We start from the raw sequence: 19822 nt of genomic DNA on the forward strand, positions 1-19822 counted from the left end.
ACTCAAAATAACTTTTTTTTCTGTGTAGCTTTAACATTCGAACTTAGTAACCAACGTGCCCCCAACAGTTAATAGTTGGAACACTCAGAAAATTTTACAGTAGTGTATACATAAAAAATTTATGAAAAATTACTATAGTTATCGTAGCATAAGAACAGTATGGAATTATGATGAAATTTAATGATAGCATGGAAATTTTTCAAATAATTTGAACAGAATTTATAATCCTGGGTCAAAAATAAAACTTGATTTAAATTTGGCTTATCAAGTCGAATTTGGAGTCGTTTTTCACAAGACAAACTTGACTTTTTTTTTTTGGAGATATGAAATTCATTGAGTTTTCGATTTGGTTTAGACTTAACTGGCTTACTTAGTCACGATTTAAGACGAAAAAATTTAAATCAAGTTGAAACTGACTTGGTTTAGACTTATTGGACTTGAATTATAAGGCGCAAAAGTCAAAACTAAGGTGAAATAATTATTATATGTTGAATCGAAAGTAAGGCGAATAAAAAACTTTTTTTTCGACTTGGTTTAGCAAGTCAAAAGTAAAGCGAATGACTATTGTGCTCGAAGTAAAGACAATTAAGTTCAAAGTAAGACCAAAAGATACAAATAAGTTGAAACTAAGATGAAAAAAGTTCAAACAGTTGAAGAAAACTTAATTTAAGTCAAAAAAGTCGAAATCTTATCGAAAAATCGTCGGCAAATCGATAACTTAAAAAAAAAAAAAAAAAAAAAAAAAAAAAAAAAAAAAATAAGGTGAAGCGAGCCTGAATCAAGTTTTATTCTAGACCCGAGATGTGTTAAATTATAATATTTGGTAAAATGTTCATAAAATAAAAGTAACAATTTAAAAAAAAATTTAATTGAAAGAAAGTTAGAAAAAAAAAAGATGAGGTATATTCAGAAAATTTATTACTTTATTTTAATATTTACAATAAAAAATGATAAAAAATAGGTGCTATAAAAAATTTATAAATTAAAATTTAAAAATTATTGAGACAAAAGTACAATTTCAAAAATATTGAGTTAAGATAAAAGCCCCTATACCGGGTCACTTTTTATTGGAGAGAGATTAAATACTCAATATAAATTAATTAATAAAATCAAAAACCATATTTTTTTTTATAGTTATTTTTTCAAGTTTCGAGTATTAGAGTCAAATTTTGGTTTCAAGAATAATCTTGATAATTAATTATTATTAATTTTTTAAGTAAGGTCCTCGAGTGTACCCATAGTCGCTCACTAAAAGTTGTCATGTACCATTACTCGATCAACACATGTCCCTATAGTCGCTCAAAGACAATATCAATTAAACTATCATAAGTTTATTGATTTGGACAGATAATTTATAAATTATACTACTTTATTCTTTGATAATATAAAATTTCGTGAATTTTAAAAATGTATTTAATAAGAAATAGTTATAACAATTCTTAAAAAATTTGACGCAACCTAAATTTAATCTAACGAATGAAAGTTAAAGTAAAAAATCCCCGGCTGATCGCGATTTTGAAAACAGTCATTTAATTTAAACTTGTAATCTATGATAAAATAATTTGATACATGATATTTTAATATATTTAGATTCACAAATAATTATTTATCAGTAGTAATATTTTTAGTTATAATTTTTTTTATAAAAATTATAAAAAACGCCTTAAACAGTCAAAGTGAGCAACTAATGGTACTGAGCGGGTATAGGGGCTTTACCTTACGTAAAATTTTTGAATTTTTACTAAAAAACTCTCTGCCTATAGTTAGCCCGGCAGTTGAAAAGTGACTTTAAATAAAATAAATAAATAAGAACAAATTTTGTTTGATTCAAATAAATCCTATTGTATAAAAAAAAAACTATCTGTTTATTTAAATATTGTTCCGTAAACTTTATTACAGAAACGTATTTTTATTATAAATAGTATGTATGCCTGACGTTTAAATATTATAAATGTCTTATGGATTTGAAAATATTTATTTCTATTGCTGGCTACACTAGAAAATCGATTTCTTTTAAATTATTACACTCTATCGACAATGTTGAATCTAGTAGTCTCTATAAAGAATCACTTTTATCAATTGATTTTTCTAGCAATACATAAATATCATTTGTACATTTATTTTGTAATCATTTTTAAAATTTTGTCGATAATCTAATTTATTTATTTTTTTTTTTTATCAATATATGACTTTAGTTATATTATTTATCTCTTAAAAAAAACTTATTAGTATGAAGTAAAATTGATTGATAAAATCTTTTGTTAAAAAGTTAACGAAATAATTGATTTAATTATTTTTTCTCAATCTATTTATTTTTAATTAACATTAAAAATTATTAAGTATTTCTTTGAATAACTAATTCACTTAAAAACATATGACAGCTATATTTTTCTGCTTTTAAAAATTTTTTTTTATATACTTAACAAATTAATTGATGTTAAAAACAGTCATGATTAAAAACTAATGATTTATGTACTTTGATAAAAAGTATACTTTATAAACTACTTATTTTTAAATTTTAAATAAGTATATTATTTTATTGTTTTTTTTTTAAACATTAATATCATTAATTTAGTTAATTGAAACAATTAGTTATTATATAGTTTTTAAACAATAAAATTCATGATAATGTTTAATAACTCTAATATTATTTGAAATTTAATTAATTAATTAATAATTTTTTAGAACTATAAAAATTTCAAGAAATAATTAAAATAAAATTTAAAATCACTTGTCAGTATTTGTTATATAACATTTACTGACCTTTTTGATCTTATTGATATTAATGATGTCATAATATTTCAAATTAAAAGATTAGTTGTCAAGTGTTAAATACGAAAGCAGGTTCCTTTTTATTTTGAATTTTTTTTTTTTTAACAATGAGGAGAATATTTATTTAAGTTGAAAATCGATTATCGGTAATAAATAAATAAATAAATAAATAAATATATATATATATATATATATATATATATATATATATATATATATATCAGACTGGGCCAAAAAAAATCGACAATTTTTTTTTCTTTCGATACTGTGAAAATATTATTCCTGATGACGAAAAAAAAAATTATTGCGCACCTTCAAGTCCTTAATAATGATATTAAGAGGTGTATCGTTACGACTATTCGTTTTTTGACGGAAATTTCATTTTTTACCCAAAACTCGTAAATCATCTATCTGAAAAATTTGAGCAATGTATATTCTTGAAGGAAATCGAATTCCCTACAAAAACTCTCTCTTAGTAAATTGACGAGAAACGAGCCGTTTCCTTGTAAACGTGCCTGAAATATTGATTTGTTTTTTAAATTCTTTGTTTCTATTTTGGATTATTGTAACTACTAGAAATATTAAAATTTTTTTTAGACAAGATACGTATTTTTGAAGGAAATTTAATGCTCTACGAAAAAGGTCTCTCAACATTTTTTGCTAAATTCATTCCTTCGAAAGTTATTCAGGTTATTTAAGTCCTATTGACTCAACTTCAACCTTGAATAGCTTTTGAAGGAGTGAATTTAGCAAAGTAGACGATTAAATTTTCTTCAAAAATACGTATCTTGATTAGAAGAAATTTTTATATTTGTAGTAGTTACAAAAATCCAAAATAGAAATAAAGAATTTAAAAAACAAATCAATATTTAAGGTACGTTTACAAGAAATCGCTCCTATATGATTAATTATAAATATTGAGTCTTGTGGTCGCGATAACGCTAACAATTCTGAACGGATCTTAATGAAACTTGACGCAAATATTTTTTGGTTCAGTGATTTGATCAAGTTTGAAAATAAGCTAAATCAGTCGATAAATTTAAAAGTTGTAGGTATTTTTAATTTTTCAAATTAAAAAAAAAAAAAAAAAAGTATTGATTTAACATAAAAGCCCCTATACCCGCTCAGTACCATTAGTCTCTCACTTAAACTGTTTAATGCGTTTTTTATATTTTTTATAAAAAAAATTACAACTAGAAATATTTTTATTGATAAATAATTATTTGTGAATGTAAACATATTAAAATATCATGCATCAAATTATTTTATAATAGATTATAAATTTAAATTAAATGACTGTTTGCAAAATCGCGCTCAGCCGGGCATTTTTTACTTTAACGTTCATTCGTTAGATTAAATTTAGGTTGCGTCAAATTTTTTAAGAATTGTTATAACTATTTCTTATTAAATACATTTTTAAAATTCACGAAATTTTATATTATCAAAGAATAAAGTAGTATAATTTATAAATTATCTGTCCAAATCAATAAACTTATGATAGTTTAATTGATATTGTCTTTTAGCGACTATAGGGCCATGTGTTGATCGAGTAATGGTACATGAAAACTTTTAGTGAGCGACTATGGGTACACTCAAGGACCTTATTTAAAAAATTAACAATAATTAAGGACCTTATTTAAAAAATTAACAATAATTAATTATCAAGATTATTCTTGAAACTAAAATTTGATTTTAATACTCGAAAGTTGAAAAAATAACTAAAAAAAAAAAATATGGTTTTTAATTTTATTTATTAATTTATATCGAGTGATTTAATCACTCCAATGAAAAGTGAGCGGGTATAAGGGACTTACCTTATTCCAAATTATTTTAAAACAAAAATTTATGTGGGTTATCATTGAAGGCATTTCAAAGCTCATCCAATTAGCTTCAACTTTTGTTTCATCTCTTGCTGTTTGACAATCTCTTTACCAAGATTTTCTGACCTTGATTTATGGAAAATGTCCAAGAAATTTAATTTTTCAACTAATTTTCATTTGATAGCTTGAAAATAAATAATTAGATCATAAGAAATCGCCTGTCATTTCCGCTGCCGAATGGCCTTAATTTTTTAAAATCAAATTATATTTAATTTTGTTTTGATTAAAAATTATGAATAGATATTGTCGTCATATATTTCTTTATTAATGAATCAAGTAATCCACTTCATTTAAATACTTTAAAATTAAAGTTGCGTAAATAAATAAATATTTGTTTGATAAATGTAATAACTAATTTTTCATCATATAATAATCTTAACATGAGGTGATGAAAAGTACAATAGAAATTTTGTTTCCGCTTACTTAGTCATATGTTAAGTGATTACATTTGATTATATGTTAAGACGTAATGCATTTGCACTCATCATAACATGTAATAAAAAAAAGCATTAACATTTCAAATACATTCTTTGAATTGATAGTAAATGTTGAACTTAAAATTAATAATCAAATTCTGTTTCTAAATTAGTTTTGAGATTCATTTACTTTCAAAAATTTAAATCTTATTATTTGAAAAAATAAAAATCTAATTTAAATTGAATAAATAAATTTAATGATAACATAAATAAAATAAAGTCAAATTAATTCAACATTTTGTTAATTATCATATTTATCAAATAATTATTTTTTTCTCTGTTATCTGTAGATTTCTTAACAACTTACAAATTATTTATCACTTCTGTAAAGAAAAGTATAAACAATTTTATTGATACTGATATATATTATTAAAATAGCTGTAAGTGTTTATTAATTGACAATTATTGTTTTTGATAACGACTTTATTTTTTTAAAATACAATTGAATTATTTCTAAAGGAACTCATGTAGGTTAGAATGAATATTATTGATTTATATTCGGTCATTTTGTTTTCAATCAGTTGGAAACAAATTTTACTACAAAAAATTAATTTCATTATTCAACTTTTAAAGCATTGCTTTTTGTTTGGTTATTTCAAGAGTTCATCAACTCTTAACACTTTCAGTTTTATATATTTTTTTTTCCAATGTAAAGTTTTATTTGTAAAGCAAGTAAAAATGTTTGTTAAAAAAGTAAATATTTATATTTATCCATAGTTAACGAAAATTAATCGTTTAATTTAGAATTCAATAACCCAATAATTTCCCTTTTTTTGGTCTTATTTATTTTCACTAAAAAATATTTATCTTTCAATATTACCGAATTATTTTTAGTGCGCAAAATTAAATTTATAAAGTGAAAATAATGTATTTTTTTAATTTTTTAATTATGAGTACAAGTAATTTGACAAATTATCATAGGATAGTTTAAATAATTAAGCAATTTTGAAAAACAACATTTTTATTGGATATTAAAGTTGAGAAAATGACATGGAAAAAAGAATGAACTTGGTTTGAGTCAATTATTTTCTTAAAAATATCATTCTTGTTTCAACACATTTTAACTTTTCAATTCAAAAAAAGTTCAATCTTAAATAAATAAATTATTACTCTTTAATGAAGAATAAAAATTTTTCATTAAAAAATTTTACTCTTGAAAGAAGGATTTTTTGTTTTCAAACAAGGTGCGTACTTATTTCTGCCAATAATTTTGTTCTCTTGGTTTAAGGCCAATAATATTGACTTAGAATGATACCGTCTTAATTTGAGTATGGCGAATTTTTTGAATCAGAATGTTATTGTACTTGATTCAAAAATAAACAATAAATTTTTTTAAATTATTAATCAGTTTATTACTTCAATAGTTACTCATACTAATTTTTGATTTGGAAGTTTAATGCATATTTTTATTTGTAAAAAAAATTTATTTGCACTAAAAATTTGAATATTTTTTTTTAATGACCACATTTTCAATAATAAAAAATTTAAAGTTACCCAGTAAATAAACATTGACAAATAAATTCATTTACTGTGAAAATCTTTAAAGTTTGAACTCAGTAATTATTTACTATTTTGGTTATTATGATAACGAAATTTGTTCATATTTATATACATTAAACAAAAATAATTATAAACCGCGAGATTTATGTTTTGATGTTCAAATTGTGAACCTACAATTCAAAACTAACTACAACTAACCGAGAAAAAGAATAAATGTCACAAGTAAATACGCTGTACTCATCGAGGCGCCACCTGGCGTCAAAATTATTACTTCACCCAAGTAAAACTGTTATTTGGTTTAAGAATTAGATTTACTGTGTGAAAAAAACGTACTTTGAAACCAAGCCTAAACAAATCTTGATTTAAGAATCCTAAAACTTCTTGAGCTAAAAAAAAAGGCATTCTTCAAACTAATATTCTTGGCAGGAATATCTTACTTAAATCAAGTTATCTGGTATTTTCGGCTGAGTTTTTCTCGGAAACAAAATCGTCAAATACAAACAGAAGACTGCACATTTATGCACTACTGTCTAATCTAGCGTAGTGCGCTTCGCTTGTTTGATAATACTCGTTTGTTTAGAAGAAAAACTTGGCCATGATTTCTGATTAATCTATTCGTGCAACAAAGATAATACCCATCCACTTTGGTGTGAGAGAGAAAAAATTAAGAACGCATGTTAGTTGATATTTTATGTACAGCTAAAAAAAAAACTGCATTCAGTTAATATAATTTTTTTTTCTTCATAGTATTTGTTTCTCAATCTATATAACGGCTTGATAATAACAATAATAGTAGTAACAATAATAAAAATCACAGTATATACGGAATGTTGCCTTGAAGGGGTGCGTTCACCTTAAGAGAACATAATCCGCACTTGTAAACGGGTTCGTTAGAACTTTGAAGAGGTTCTCGACTATAGTCAAGTGTCGCTTTAGGTGACAGGTAATTGTCACAGTTCATCAAATATATATATATATACTTTTTTTTATTTACTCATCATTTTTTTTATGGATCAGCTGTTTAGTAATTACTTATTATAATAAATTTATATAATTATCTTATAATAGGTCCTCGCAATATTATAATTATAATTAAAATTGTAATGAGTATTTGAAGTGGCCATTCAACGTTATGATGCTTATAATTCGATCATGATTGATATATTCAGCTCTGTTGATTTATAATTTTATTTCTTGTTGCTCTCTGTATTTGCTAGGGTGTGTCTATCCTGCATTGAAAACAACCGGAAATAGCTATACGTTTTTATTACATTTATATTTTGTCGCAATACTTTATTTATTTATTTATTATTGAATAAATTTTCAATAATATATAAACAAATAATGTTTATTCAATCCTTTTTTTTATTTTTAAGGAGGTTCAATACCAATTATCTTTCTAGGGGATCTCATGGATTTTCTATTGTATTTTTACAAGATTACAATTCCTACACACCGAAATTTCATTAATAGAATATGTTATGAATTGACTTGCTTTTCGGAATAAATACAATATATTTTTATTATAATTGCATTGAATCATGAAAAAAAATTTTTTTAATGAAATTAGTGATTAAAAAATAAACGCACACGGAAAGAAAAACATGGGAATTTTTCCAATTTTACTTAGGATAAATTCCCTTGTTGACATGGCAAATTTTGCTTTATCGACATGGTAAATTTTACCAAGGAAAAATGGTAATATAACCACATTTTATAGGAATTTTACCCATATATTATAGGAATATCTTCCATGTTGCCATTGCAAAAATTTCCATGCAACATAGCAATTTTTCCTATGTTGACATGAGAATTTTTCCCATGCCAACATGGATATTTTTACCATGTCAACATAAAAATTTTTCCCATGTTACTGGGGTAGTTTTTTCTAAGTTGACATGGGAAAAATTGCTATGTTGTATAGGAAAAGTCCACAAGAAGATAAAATCACTAAAATACCACATATTTTATAATAAACGTTTAAAACTATCAGAAAAGGGAAAAAACAAAAAAAAGAAGTTTACACGCTAGATGTATTAGAGGTTAAATACAGTCAAAATAATGCTGGTACTACAAGCTTATTAGTTATTCAAATTTCCCGCAGTTGTGTCAATTTACGCTGTTGCCGTCGTTGCTTAGCTTCGCGGCATATGTGACGTCATTAACTAAAATTCGCCTCTTATTTCATTAATAATTTAATAAACCCATGATTAAATTTTAAAAAAATATTAATGTGTTCAGAAATGTTTAATTATTTGATACTGAATAATTTATAGCGATGGTATTATTGTAGTTAGAATTATAGCACTTTGAAAAATGATTCTATTTACGCCCGTGTATAAGAACGAATTTTGAAAATTTATTTTTCGAAAATGGTGTAGTGGATCGATTTAAAATTTTAACAGTGATCCTTTTTTTTATAACTTTCGATAAAAAAAATTTCAGAATTTTGATATTATTTCGAAAATCGGTATCGAACCTTCTTAAGTAAAACTAAGTTACCAAAACTCAATATTTAATTGAATTATTTACTTAACTTATTTTAAAATAGTTGCAATCTGAAAGTTAGGTATATTTTTATATAAAATATGTAGAATTTTGAAAAGTTATCTTATAGTTTATAGTATAAAAGATTTCATAAAAAAAAAACCACATGACGTCTTTGAAAACTGCAAACTCTTTATCTCTGTAGAGATTAAAAGACATGCTAATAATTGATACATTGAAGTGATACTATGAAATTTTTTTTATTTATTAAAAAAAAAATCATAAAATGCAAACTCGATTTATCTTTTGTTATAAAAAAAACTTGAAAAATCACTACTAATAAGAAAATAATTTACTTGAACCAGGTTTATTTTTTTTTCTGTGTGCAAGTCAAAAAAATTGTAACAGTCAAAACAGGCTAATTAAGTCAAAATCAAGTAATTTTATTGACTCGGGTACACATTTAAAAAATTAATTATATCATTGCGTCTTTTACAAATTAATTTAAGACATTTTTTAAGTGTCTAACACTGGTCCTAAAGTGGTCACAAACGGTACCGCTACCCTATTCATTTTTCATTCTTTCACAGGAAAAATAAATGAAATATAGTCGAGTCGCGTTATAAGTCCTATTAGTGTCTCTCTCATATTAACGCAAGTCTGGTTAAACGAAAAAGATATAAGCCGGACTCATAACGCGACTCGACTGTAATTATCTAGGTTTATCACAAATTGTATCTTTTATTAATATTGAATATAATAAATGACATAATATATAACATGTTCTTACAATGTCAATAATTGAGGCTTTTATCTTTAATGGACAATATTAAAAGTAGAAAATACATACATATGTTTTTTTGGTTAAAAAAAATTAAAAGCTATCTTTAAGTTTATTCAACATCATTTTCTTCATTGCTCTTATTAATGTTCTAGTTTTCAAAATTTAATCACCCTCGCTCTATGTATAAAAAAAATATTACTTAATGCTGTTAATTATATTAAGAAATCAACAAGGCATGTAACTCCAGTGTCTTTCTTCTTAAATTAACTAATTTCAATGTCCGTCTCATTATTGCAGTAAATAAATAAAACTAAATTGAGTTACTTTCTTTCGTCTTTTTTTTTATCATTATTTTTTTTTTTCTATCAATGACGCATTCACGTCGTCTGGACAACCCGAAGGACTAGCAAACAAAAACCATCTATTCCGATCGTCGATTGTGAAAAAAAAAAATTTTTCTTCCTTTGTCTATCTACTTATAATTAACCACGCGTTTCAGTACACAACAAAATCTCTTCCGGTGCAATATTAGTACAGTTGTAAAATATTTAATTTGCGGAATTTATTAAAAATTTGTCTAATAATGTATTCAATTTTTTTACAAATTCATTCATTTTAATCATTACAAATATTTATACCATGTTACATACAAACGTAAATCTTGTCTATATTTTTAGTCATCTTATCCTCTATACATAGATAATAAATAAATTATTAATGATACTGAAGTTGGCCGACGTCTTATAATTTTTAGATTTCTTTAAGGAGGTTCGACCGAATCTAATGTAAAAAGGATTCTCCAACTATAAGATCTGAAACTCAGTATACATGTACAGAAGTACTTTATCTATATATTCTCTAAATTTGAATATGATCCACCGTCTAGTTTTTTAGAAAAAAAGATTCAAAAATGACGTTTTCAAAGTTCTTATACGCAGGCTCTTATGGCGGACAAGCTACCGTCATGACTTGTTCGATTTTTTTCATTATTAACCTCCCAAGTTTAAGAAATAAAAAACCACATGCCATAAACTCGAATATTTTTTGAATATGATAAGATTTCAACAATATAGTGTTACCGTTGTAATTATTTAAATAATTCAAGTTAAACTTTATTAATTAATCTCATTCATCGACAGAGATACATATTATTGAGGGTTTGAATATCAATGTGTAAGAAGTTAGAACGCGCTGTTGCCAAATCTTTTTATTAAATCATGTGAGTCAAAAATAACCAAGTCATTTCATTATTTTCTTTAATTAAATAATTAATAAATATTAATTTATGAGTTCGTTATGTTATTGTAAACTAAAATAATGAATTTTCATAACTATTCGGAGAATTTAGCAAAAAAAAAATTCAAACACTACTTTGACTAACTAGCATCGGTCGAACCTTCTTAAAAATGATAAATATAAAAAAAAAATATATATATTTTAAAAAATTGCACCTATAGTTCTTTAAATTTTCAACATGTGCATTTTTTTTAGTTTTTTTTTTAATGGAGTTGTTGAAAAAAAAAATTTGAAAATTTTTAATTGTCTGTTAACTTGAAGCTTATTAGTTATTAAAGATTTTATTACTACTTGTCAATAAAGTAATAAAAACAAATATATATATATATATATATTTTGAAAAAAATGAAAAAGATTTTTTTTTTCACGCTATTGCCATTTAATTTAACTCGTTCCGGTCATACAAACGATGGAGACTCGCGAGTCGCGCGAGGACAGTGGCCGTGACCCAAGCGCTGGGGCTCTTGGAGAAGGGGTCGGTGGCCCCTCATGCCAGGAGTGTTTAGAGAACAGACAAGAACAGCCGTCAGAAAAGAGCGGGAAAATATTATAGAGTGAGAAAGAGAAGGGTAAATGTAATTCGGTCATGTTCGGTAACATGAAGTAGGGAGATCGTATAAACTCGGCAACACATATACATATGTGTAGTATAAGTTGTAACACATATAAATATATGTGTATTAAGTATCATATATGTATTGATATGCGATAGTTTCTTGCACTTTGGGGCCAACTTTACTGTATTCTGTTGTGACTTGCACAACACTAGATATGTAAGCCGTCTCTCCCATTCTTTTCCATATATAAATATATATGTACATACATATCTTTCTCAATTTATAGTCATATGTGACTAGTACTATCGATAGATGTTACACTAAAGCTGTCATGCCGTCGGTTTCTGCTAAACTTCGCGAATTACGCGGTCGATAAGTGTGACTACTGTTATAAACTCGTGGCCATTTTATCTATTAAGCACACGTGCAAATCACTCTCAATTTACCACACGGATATCATAAATTCATGGAAAAATATTAACTATTGTCATTATAGAACTAATTATATACATGCTATTATTATTTTAAATATTCATCTTTTAATAACACTTACATTTATGTATAGTCGTTTCTGTATTGATTTCCAGATACGTCATTAAAAAATAAACGATTTAGTCAATTGCTCGGGAAATTTTAATAATTATTATTTTCATAAGGGCTAGATAAAAAATTTTTTTGTTTTTCTATTAAGTAATGATATTTTGAATAGAATTTTTTTATTGTTTTTGTAAATATTAACAATTTCAAGCTCGAACTTTAATATAATTCATGAAATTTCAAAATTTTTAGTTATTTAATTTTTTGTATAGTTGAAGATAATTTATTCAAGTATTTTCGCATAAAAATATTTCTTAAACTTGAAATTTTCAAATTTCTGGTTTTCTTTTTATTTACACAGAAAAAAAGTGTAGTAAAAATTACAATACTATAGTAAAATTTACTAAGAGACTTGAAAAAATACATTCTTTATTGTAATTATTACTAAACGTTTAATAAAATTTACTAGTTAGTAATAATTTCATAATACGATATTCAAAATTACTATGCATATTGTATTTTTTGCTAAGATGATTATATTTTTTACTATTTGTATAGTCAATTTTACTACCCGGAAATAAAATTCTAGCAAAATTTACGATGTTAATATCGTAATCGTGGACTAGACTTTAATTAGCGTCCATTTTTAAATTTCTTGTTTCAAAATTTACTATATGGGTTATATTTTTTCCTATTTAACATCGTAATTTTAACAAAGACCTTTAGGATTAAAAATTACTTCAAAAATTACAATTTAATATCGTAAAAAAAAGAAATAAAAATTACAATTCAAAAACTATTTTTATTCCTTGAAATTTTACGATATTTACATCGTAATTTATACTAGAGAGCTTAAGACTTGGTATTATTTGTCCGAAGTATTATTTCTTAAATTAAATTTCCAACGCTACATCGTAAAAATTACAATTTCGAAAGACTAGTCCACCACTACAATAATCAATAGGACAAATTACGATATTCTTATCGTAAATTTTACTAGAATTTTCTTTCCGTTTATAAGTACTATTGATAAATACAAATTTAAGAAAGTAAATTTTCTAATACAATATAGGATTTATTACTATACAAAATATTAAAAATTACTATACGCAATGTATTCTTTGCTAACACGATTATATTTTTATACTATCTGTATAGTAAATTCTACTATATATAGATAAAATTAAAAGTTGGTGGGGATAGCATATACAAATACGTATTACAAGTTCTGAAACTTTTGTCTAAAGCAGACATCGAGTCGTCAGACATAGGAAAGGACTCGCGCGCGGGAGATCAGGGTTCGAATCTCGGTTGAAACAAGTGACTTTTTAAAAAACAAAAATCGACACCAACACCAATACAGATGACATAAATAACAATCAAAATGATAGCTATAATAATAAAAAGTTCAAAGCTAATAAAAATTTAATTTAATTTTTTTCCATTCTTATATAGTAAAATTTACTAGACGGGATAGTAAAATTTACAAAATATAACTTAAAATGAATATGCAATATAGGAGATTTTCCATAGTCGTTATATGAAAAATTACTAAACGACTTGTAAAATATGCTTATCTGTTTATTAATTATTCATATAAATCATAAGCGTTTCCAGATTACTATCCAAATTTAGTAATTATTCTCATATTTTGTAGTAGAATTTACTATATTTTTGTTTCCGTGTATAAAATTATTTTATTTAACAACCCAAGACATTTTTTCTTTTTTAATACTTGTATTAAATATTTACGAGACCTATACTACTCTCAGTTTCCCCTTTTTTGTTAAATTTTTATTCTATACCCCACTTTTCGTAAAAAAGAGTTTTTTTTCATGATTTTAGATCACAAGTTCTTTGATTTTCTCCATTCTCTAGCTTTTACGTCCGTAGATCCTCCCCTTACATAAAAAGAAACATGTATTACGGATATATTTAATTCCCCTTAATATATTTTTTGTTATTTATAAAATTACATATATTTTTATTTATTCTATTATTATTTGTTGATAATATTCGATACTGCATTAAAAATAACTGGATTTTATTTTGTTTATCACGGATTAATTTTTAATCATACGGTCAATAATTTAAATAATTGTAAATATTTTATTAAACTGAGTCAAGTACGCGCAGACGTAGATTGAAAGTTCGTTGAACTAGTGAGGGAAATAACGGTAGAGGGGTAGTGGGTGGAGGGTTGAAAGTTCGAGGTCTCCTGCGACAAGATTTTCGCGACCTCAATGCGCCGTTTGAAAACGTGAGAATTAAATAAATCCCATTTGATTGATTAATTTATTAATTAATTGTACATTATATCAATTAAGGGTCATTGACCTTTTATCCTCTCGATTGAATCTAAGTGGACAAGAATATATATTCAATCAATATCATCACAATATTTCCTCAATTTATTTTTATTTTTTTTTTTTAAATAAAAAAAAAAAAGAAAGAAAAACAATTTAACTGTATTAAGAAAACATAAAATTCAATAAAGAGTATGATATTATTATTAATATGTTAATTATTGCCATGCAAATTACTATACACTGCACTTAAGCACGCGCGTTCGCAATTCAACGACACAAAAAAGTTTTAAGATTAGCAGGTTTTAAAAGACGTTCATGTTAAGAGAAAAAAAATTCAACACAAACAATTATCCACGTAAATAAACCACATGATTTTTATCGTTTAATCTTTTAAACATAGACCTATTGTTTGATGCAAATATTTTAAATTTAAATTTAAATGACTAAAGTTTCTATAAATTTATTTCAATTTAAAATTATAGTTATTTATGATTTAATTCGAACTATAATTTGGAAAAATATATAAATAATTCTAAATAAAAAATATTTATTTTTTTTTTTAAGATCGCACCCTCGGCAAAAAAGCTCTGGGGCGTTGACGAAGGTGGTTCAAAAGATGAAGGGGGTGTCAAAGGCGGTGGGATACTTCATCTTGGTGATCATCATCAAATGTGGCGAGATTCAACTTGGAGCACTCCAGGTATTACATTATTTATTTTTGTCCATTAACTTTTTAAATCAAGCTGGTACTCATCTTGGTGTATGTTAAATTATTTAAATGACGTTATCATATTATTAAAATACTTGATATTTTATTTGTAAGATATTCAAATTTATTTTTAAATAACCGAAAAGTGGATAAAATTTACCATACATCAGTACTGACATTTATTTACATTTTATTATTATGATATAAGTATGATGTGATGGGTGCAACGCGACTGTTGCTATGGCGACAGACGCCCGGCATTGGTTGTCTGGTGGGGGCAACGTCCCAATGACCAGGATCGTACCTATTCATCATCCCTTAATCATACCTGCCTTTAAATCATTTACTTTAATTACTATATAATCATTAGAGTGGCATACAAAAACTGACTATTTTTTCTTCGAGTCTTTTATGAAAATTTGTCGGTTTACGATGTTTAAAGAAGCCTCTCCAAAAATCAGCTCGATAAAAAATTTTCAAAAGGTTGCTCACGAATTTTGAAAATGTCAAAAATGATCGAAATTTGAATTTTTATTTCAAATTTTTTTCTTTCTCGTGGCAGCGATAGTTTATATTTGTGAAATCATGCCTACGCTGAGAATTCAAGTCTAAAATTTAAATATTTAAAAAAAAATTTAATTTAAAAAATAAAATTTGTAATTATTATTTAATCATACCAATAAATTATAAATTTAATAAATTAATTGTTATTAATTATTATTTTATAGATCATGCAGTATCACAGCCAATTTCGATGGCAACCGGAAGACGAGTTAGTGTGGGAACAGGTTACCATCATCAAACATCTGAAGTTGGAGCTGTACTTAGTCCTAGAAGCAGGTAAATTATAAAATATAAATGATTCAATATTCATTCAATAATTGATTATTAATTATTTATTGTAATTACAGTGAAACCGGTGGTCTTGGTGTTAAAATGGTTGAATACGTTCTTGGATCAAGTCCAACTACACCAAAGGATTTGGAATCCCGAATGAGCGCTCTCAGATTGGTAGTTATTTATCATTTAAATTTATATTTTATTATTTCTGTACTTGATATACATATTTATAAATTATTATAACTTTTAGAATGCAGACAATGACAAAAAAGATAAAGACAAAGGATCAGCAAGTCCATTTGACGGTTCAAAAGATGATAATGTTCCTCAAGGCAATGGGCTTGTTTCGCAAAATGGTCTTGATGATGACAAGGGTTTCAAGTAAGTTCATTTTTTTTTTTTTTTTTTTTTTTTTTTTTTTTTTTTTTTTTTTTAATAAAACTGCTTGTAGAATTATTCACTAAATTGATAAATAATTCAAGTATTTTATCTCAAACATTTAAATATTATCAGATGATAACTTATAAATTAAATTTTATCGTAGACGTCTTTAAAATTTTTAATTTTCAAAACATAAATTTAAGAACAATCTTGCGTGAGACACTATTAGATAAAAAATCAAATTTTTAATTTTTGGCAAAAATGAATCAATAATTATCGTTCTTTAAAATTTCAGCGTATGATCGATCATTTGTAAAAATTATTTACGATTAAAAATCAGTTTTAACACAGTCTTATGGGAAACTATAACTTTTTGTGTTTCAAATTTATTAAAATAGACAAAAGGACAAATGTTTCAAAATGTTATTTAATTTATATTAATGATAATGATCCTGAAGTTAACAGACGATTTGCAATTTTCGGATTTTTTTTTAACAAGTCAATTATGAAAAAAAAAAAAAAAAAAATTCACATGTAGAAAATTAAAAAAACTTTACGTACAATTTTTTCTGATATTTTTTTTTTTAATAATTTGTTGTTTTAAAAAAATTTTGAAAATTATTAGACATCGGCTGACTTCAGTATCATTAATGATACATTCGTTGTAAAAAAAATAGTGTTACCGGTGATGTGAATTAATTCATTAATAATTATAGTTGATAAAACTGAAATTAAGACATTGGTCATTTTAAAAACCGGCAACGGCGCACGATAAAAAAAAACATGTTTGTAAACATAGAGAAAGGAGACCATAGAATTATTAATGGTTATTTTTAAACTGTCAAAATATTTTTTGTTTGTTTAATCACAAGTAATTAAACAAATTTCCTTTTAAAAGATCCATAATCATTTTTCACATTATAATAATTATTATTATTATCATCATCCATGATGTGTATTAATCGTATATTGGCATATATATGTATATATTGAGATTCAAAAATTGCAATATTGCTGGATTTATTATGAAAAAAGTCAAAGTAATGTCTAATTAAGAACTTAAATATTTTCGATAGTTAAAAAAAATTGATGAATTGTATAAAAATTATTGAGATATTTTCAAACATTTGATAGCCTCGGAATTAAATTTGAAACAGTTAGCCCTCATTTGACTCGCGAGTCGCGCAAGAACGTCGTTAAGAAGGTTCGACCAACACTAGGGAGTCAAAGTAGTGTTTGAATTTTTTTGTTTGCTAAATTCTCCTAGTAGTTATGAAAATTCATTATTTTAATTTATAATAACATAACGAATTCATAAATTAATATTTATTACTTATTTAATTACAGAAAGTAATGAAATGACTTGGTTATTTTTGACTCACATGATTTAATAAAAAGATTTGACAACAGCGCGTTCTAACTTCTTACACATCGATATTCAAATTAAAGCGGGAAAAATTCATTTATAATCTCGTCTCTCTTATTAATGTATTTCTATCTTTGTTTTTTCTCTCAGCTGCTTCCGCGACGTTACCAAACCCTCAATAATATGTATCTCTGTCGATGAATGAGATTAATTAATAAAGTTTAACTTGAATTATTTAAATAATTACAACGATAACACTATATTGTTGAAATCTTATCATATTCAAAAAATATTCGAGTTTATGGCATGTGGTTTTTTATTTCTTAAACTTGGGAGGTTAATAATGAAAATAATCGAACAAGTCATGACGGGAGCTTGTCCGCCATAAGAGCCTGTGTATAAAAACTTTGAAAACGTCATTTTTGAATCTTTTTTTCTAAAAAACTAGACGGTGGATCATTTTCAAATTTAGAGAATACATAGATAAAGTACTTCTTTACATGTATACTAAGTTTCAAATTTTAAAGTTGGAAAATCCTTTTTACATTAGATTCGGTCGAACCTGCTTAAACAATTAAAAAGTAATTATTTGATTGAGTCAATAAGTAATTTTTCTGGTATGGCTTTAAAGTAGCGTATGTTGGTTTTATCTTGGCATTAAGCTTAATTCTTTATCAAATATTTGCTTACATTGACATTGTAAATGTCTTAAATTTTATTTCAACACTTATTGCTTTTTGTACACATGAGTTTAAATGTAAAATTTGAATAAATTTTTTTATTTTAAATGATAAATTGAAATTATAAATCATAATTCTAATCATATCACATTGAATAATTTTAAAAAAATCTATACTACAGTTTTCTACTTTACCATTAACGATACACTAGATGTCACCTCAAGTCAGAAAAGTAACAGAAGATATTTAGAATATTTTTATAATTTATTAAGTCATTGCCATAAATAATTATTTACTTAAAATGAAATAATTGATTTGATTATTTAATAAGTTGATAATATTTTTTAGTCGAACCCCCGGAAGCAGACAACCGTCACCAGGTGAAGAAGAATTTCAAAAAAATGCTGGAGGAACTTTAGCAGTTAGTGCAGGTGGTGGTGTTGTTTTATTAAAACCAGGTGTCGATGTTGTTGGTAGCGAAGAACATTTTATGGCAGCATTTGCCCCAGCACCACCCCATCATCTTCAACATCATCAAGCACCACCAACTCATCATCTTCAGCATCCTCATTCACATGCAGCTCAACTTTTTGGTGCGCAAGGACCATTACCACCACAAGGACCACCGCCAACTCAGCAGCAACAACAACAAGGACCTCCACAGCAACAAGATACAACAACTCACTTTGATGTACAGGTAAGTCTTATTTAAATTATCAATCATACGAAAATTTACATTAATGTCTTAATAATTTCCTGGTAGTTTATTGTTGTAATTTTATTATTTTACATATCTTTTTTTATTTCATTTTTTTCTTCTCTTCTTTCATTGAATGGATCATCTGTTTAGAATCTTGTTAAACATGTCTGATGCTTTTAAACATAGACAACGATGTGGTAGCTTTAACGTCTTCGCGTTGGCAGATATACATAAATCATTAACTGACAGCTTGCCACCTACTTTTAATACCCGACGCAAAATAGAACTGAGCTAAAAAGCTCAAATTTTTATCTGACATAAACTAATAGTAATATAATTTTTGGTAAAATATATAATTAAATTAAATTTCCCAAGGAATTTAATAAGTCAATTAATTTAACATATACTACTAATTAGCTTTAAAAAGTTTATTAAACCGGGAAATATAATTATATTATTTATGTATGAGAAAGTCCGTTAATAGAGTTTTTGTTTGTTTTAAAGAGGGTGAGATAGTAAAGGACAAAGTTGTTGCTACATATTATGCT

General features: G+C 25.5%; 1 protein-coding gene across 5 annotated transcripts in view; it reads left to right on the forward strand.

Annotated features, from left to right (window-relative positions):
* Positions 1 to 19822, forward strand: part of LOC103577311 (pumilio homolog 2) — a 91453-nt gene that overhangs the window by 13138 nt on the left and 58493 nt on the right. For all 5 annotated transcript variants that reach the window (XM_053741024.1, XM_053741023.1, XM_053741026.1 and 2 more), the window contains exons 6-10: positions 15163 to 15298; positions 16036 to 16147; positions 16219 to 16318; positions 16398 to 16528; positions 18923 to 19271. In XM_053741024.1, the coding sequence (XP_053596999.1) occupies positions 15163 to 15298; positions 16036 to 16147; positions 16219 to 16318; positions 16398 to 16528; positions 18923 to 19271 (828 nt within the window). The remainder of the gene's footprint in view (positions 1 to 15162; positions 15299 to 16035; positions 16148 to 16218; positions 16319 to 16397; positions 16529 to 18922; positions 19272 to 19822) is intronic.

The sequence above is a fragment of the Microplitis demolitor genome, chromosome 8, assembly GCF_026212275.2.
Source record: "Microplitis demolitor isolate Queensland-Clemson2020A chromosome 8, iyMicDemo2.1a, whole genome shotgun sequence".
NCBI classification, from domain to species: domain Eukaryota; kingdom Metazoa; phylum Arthropoda; class Insecta; order Hymenoptera; family Braconidae; genus Microplitis; species Microplitis demolitor.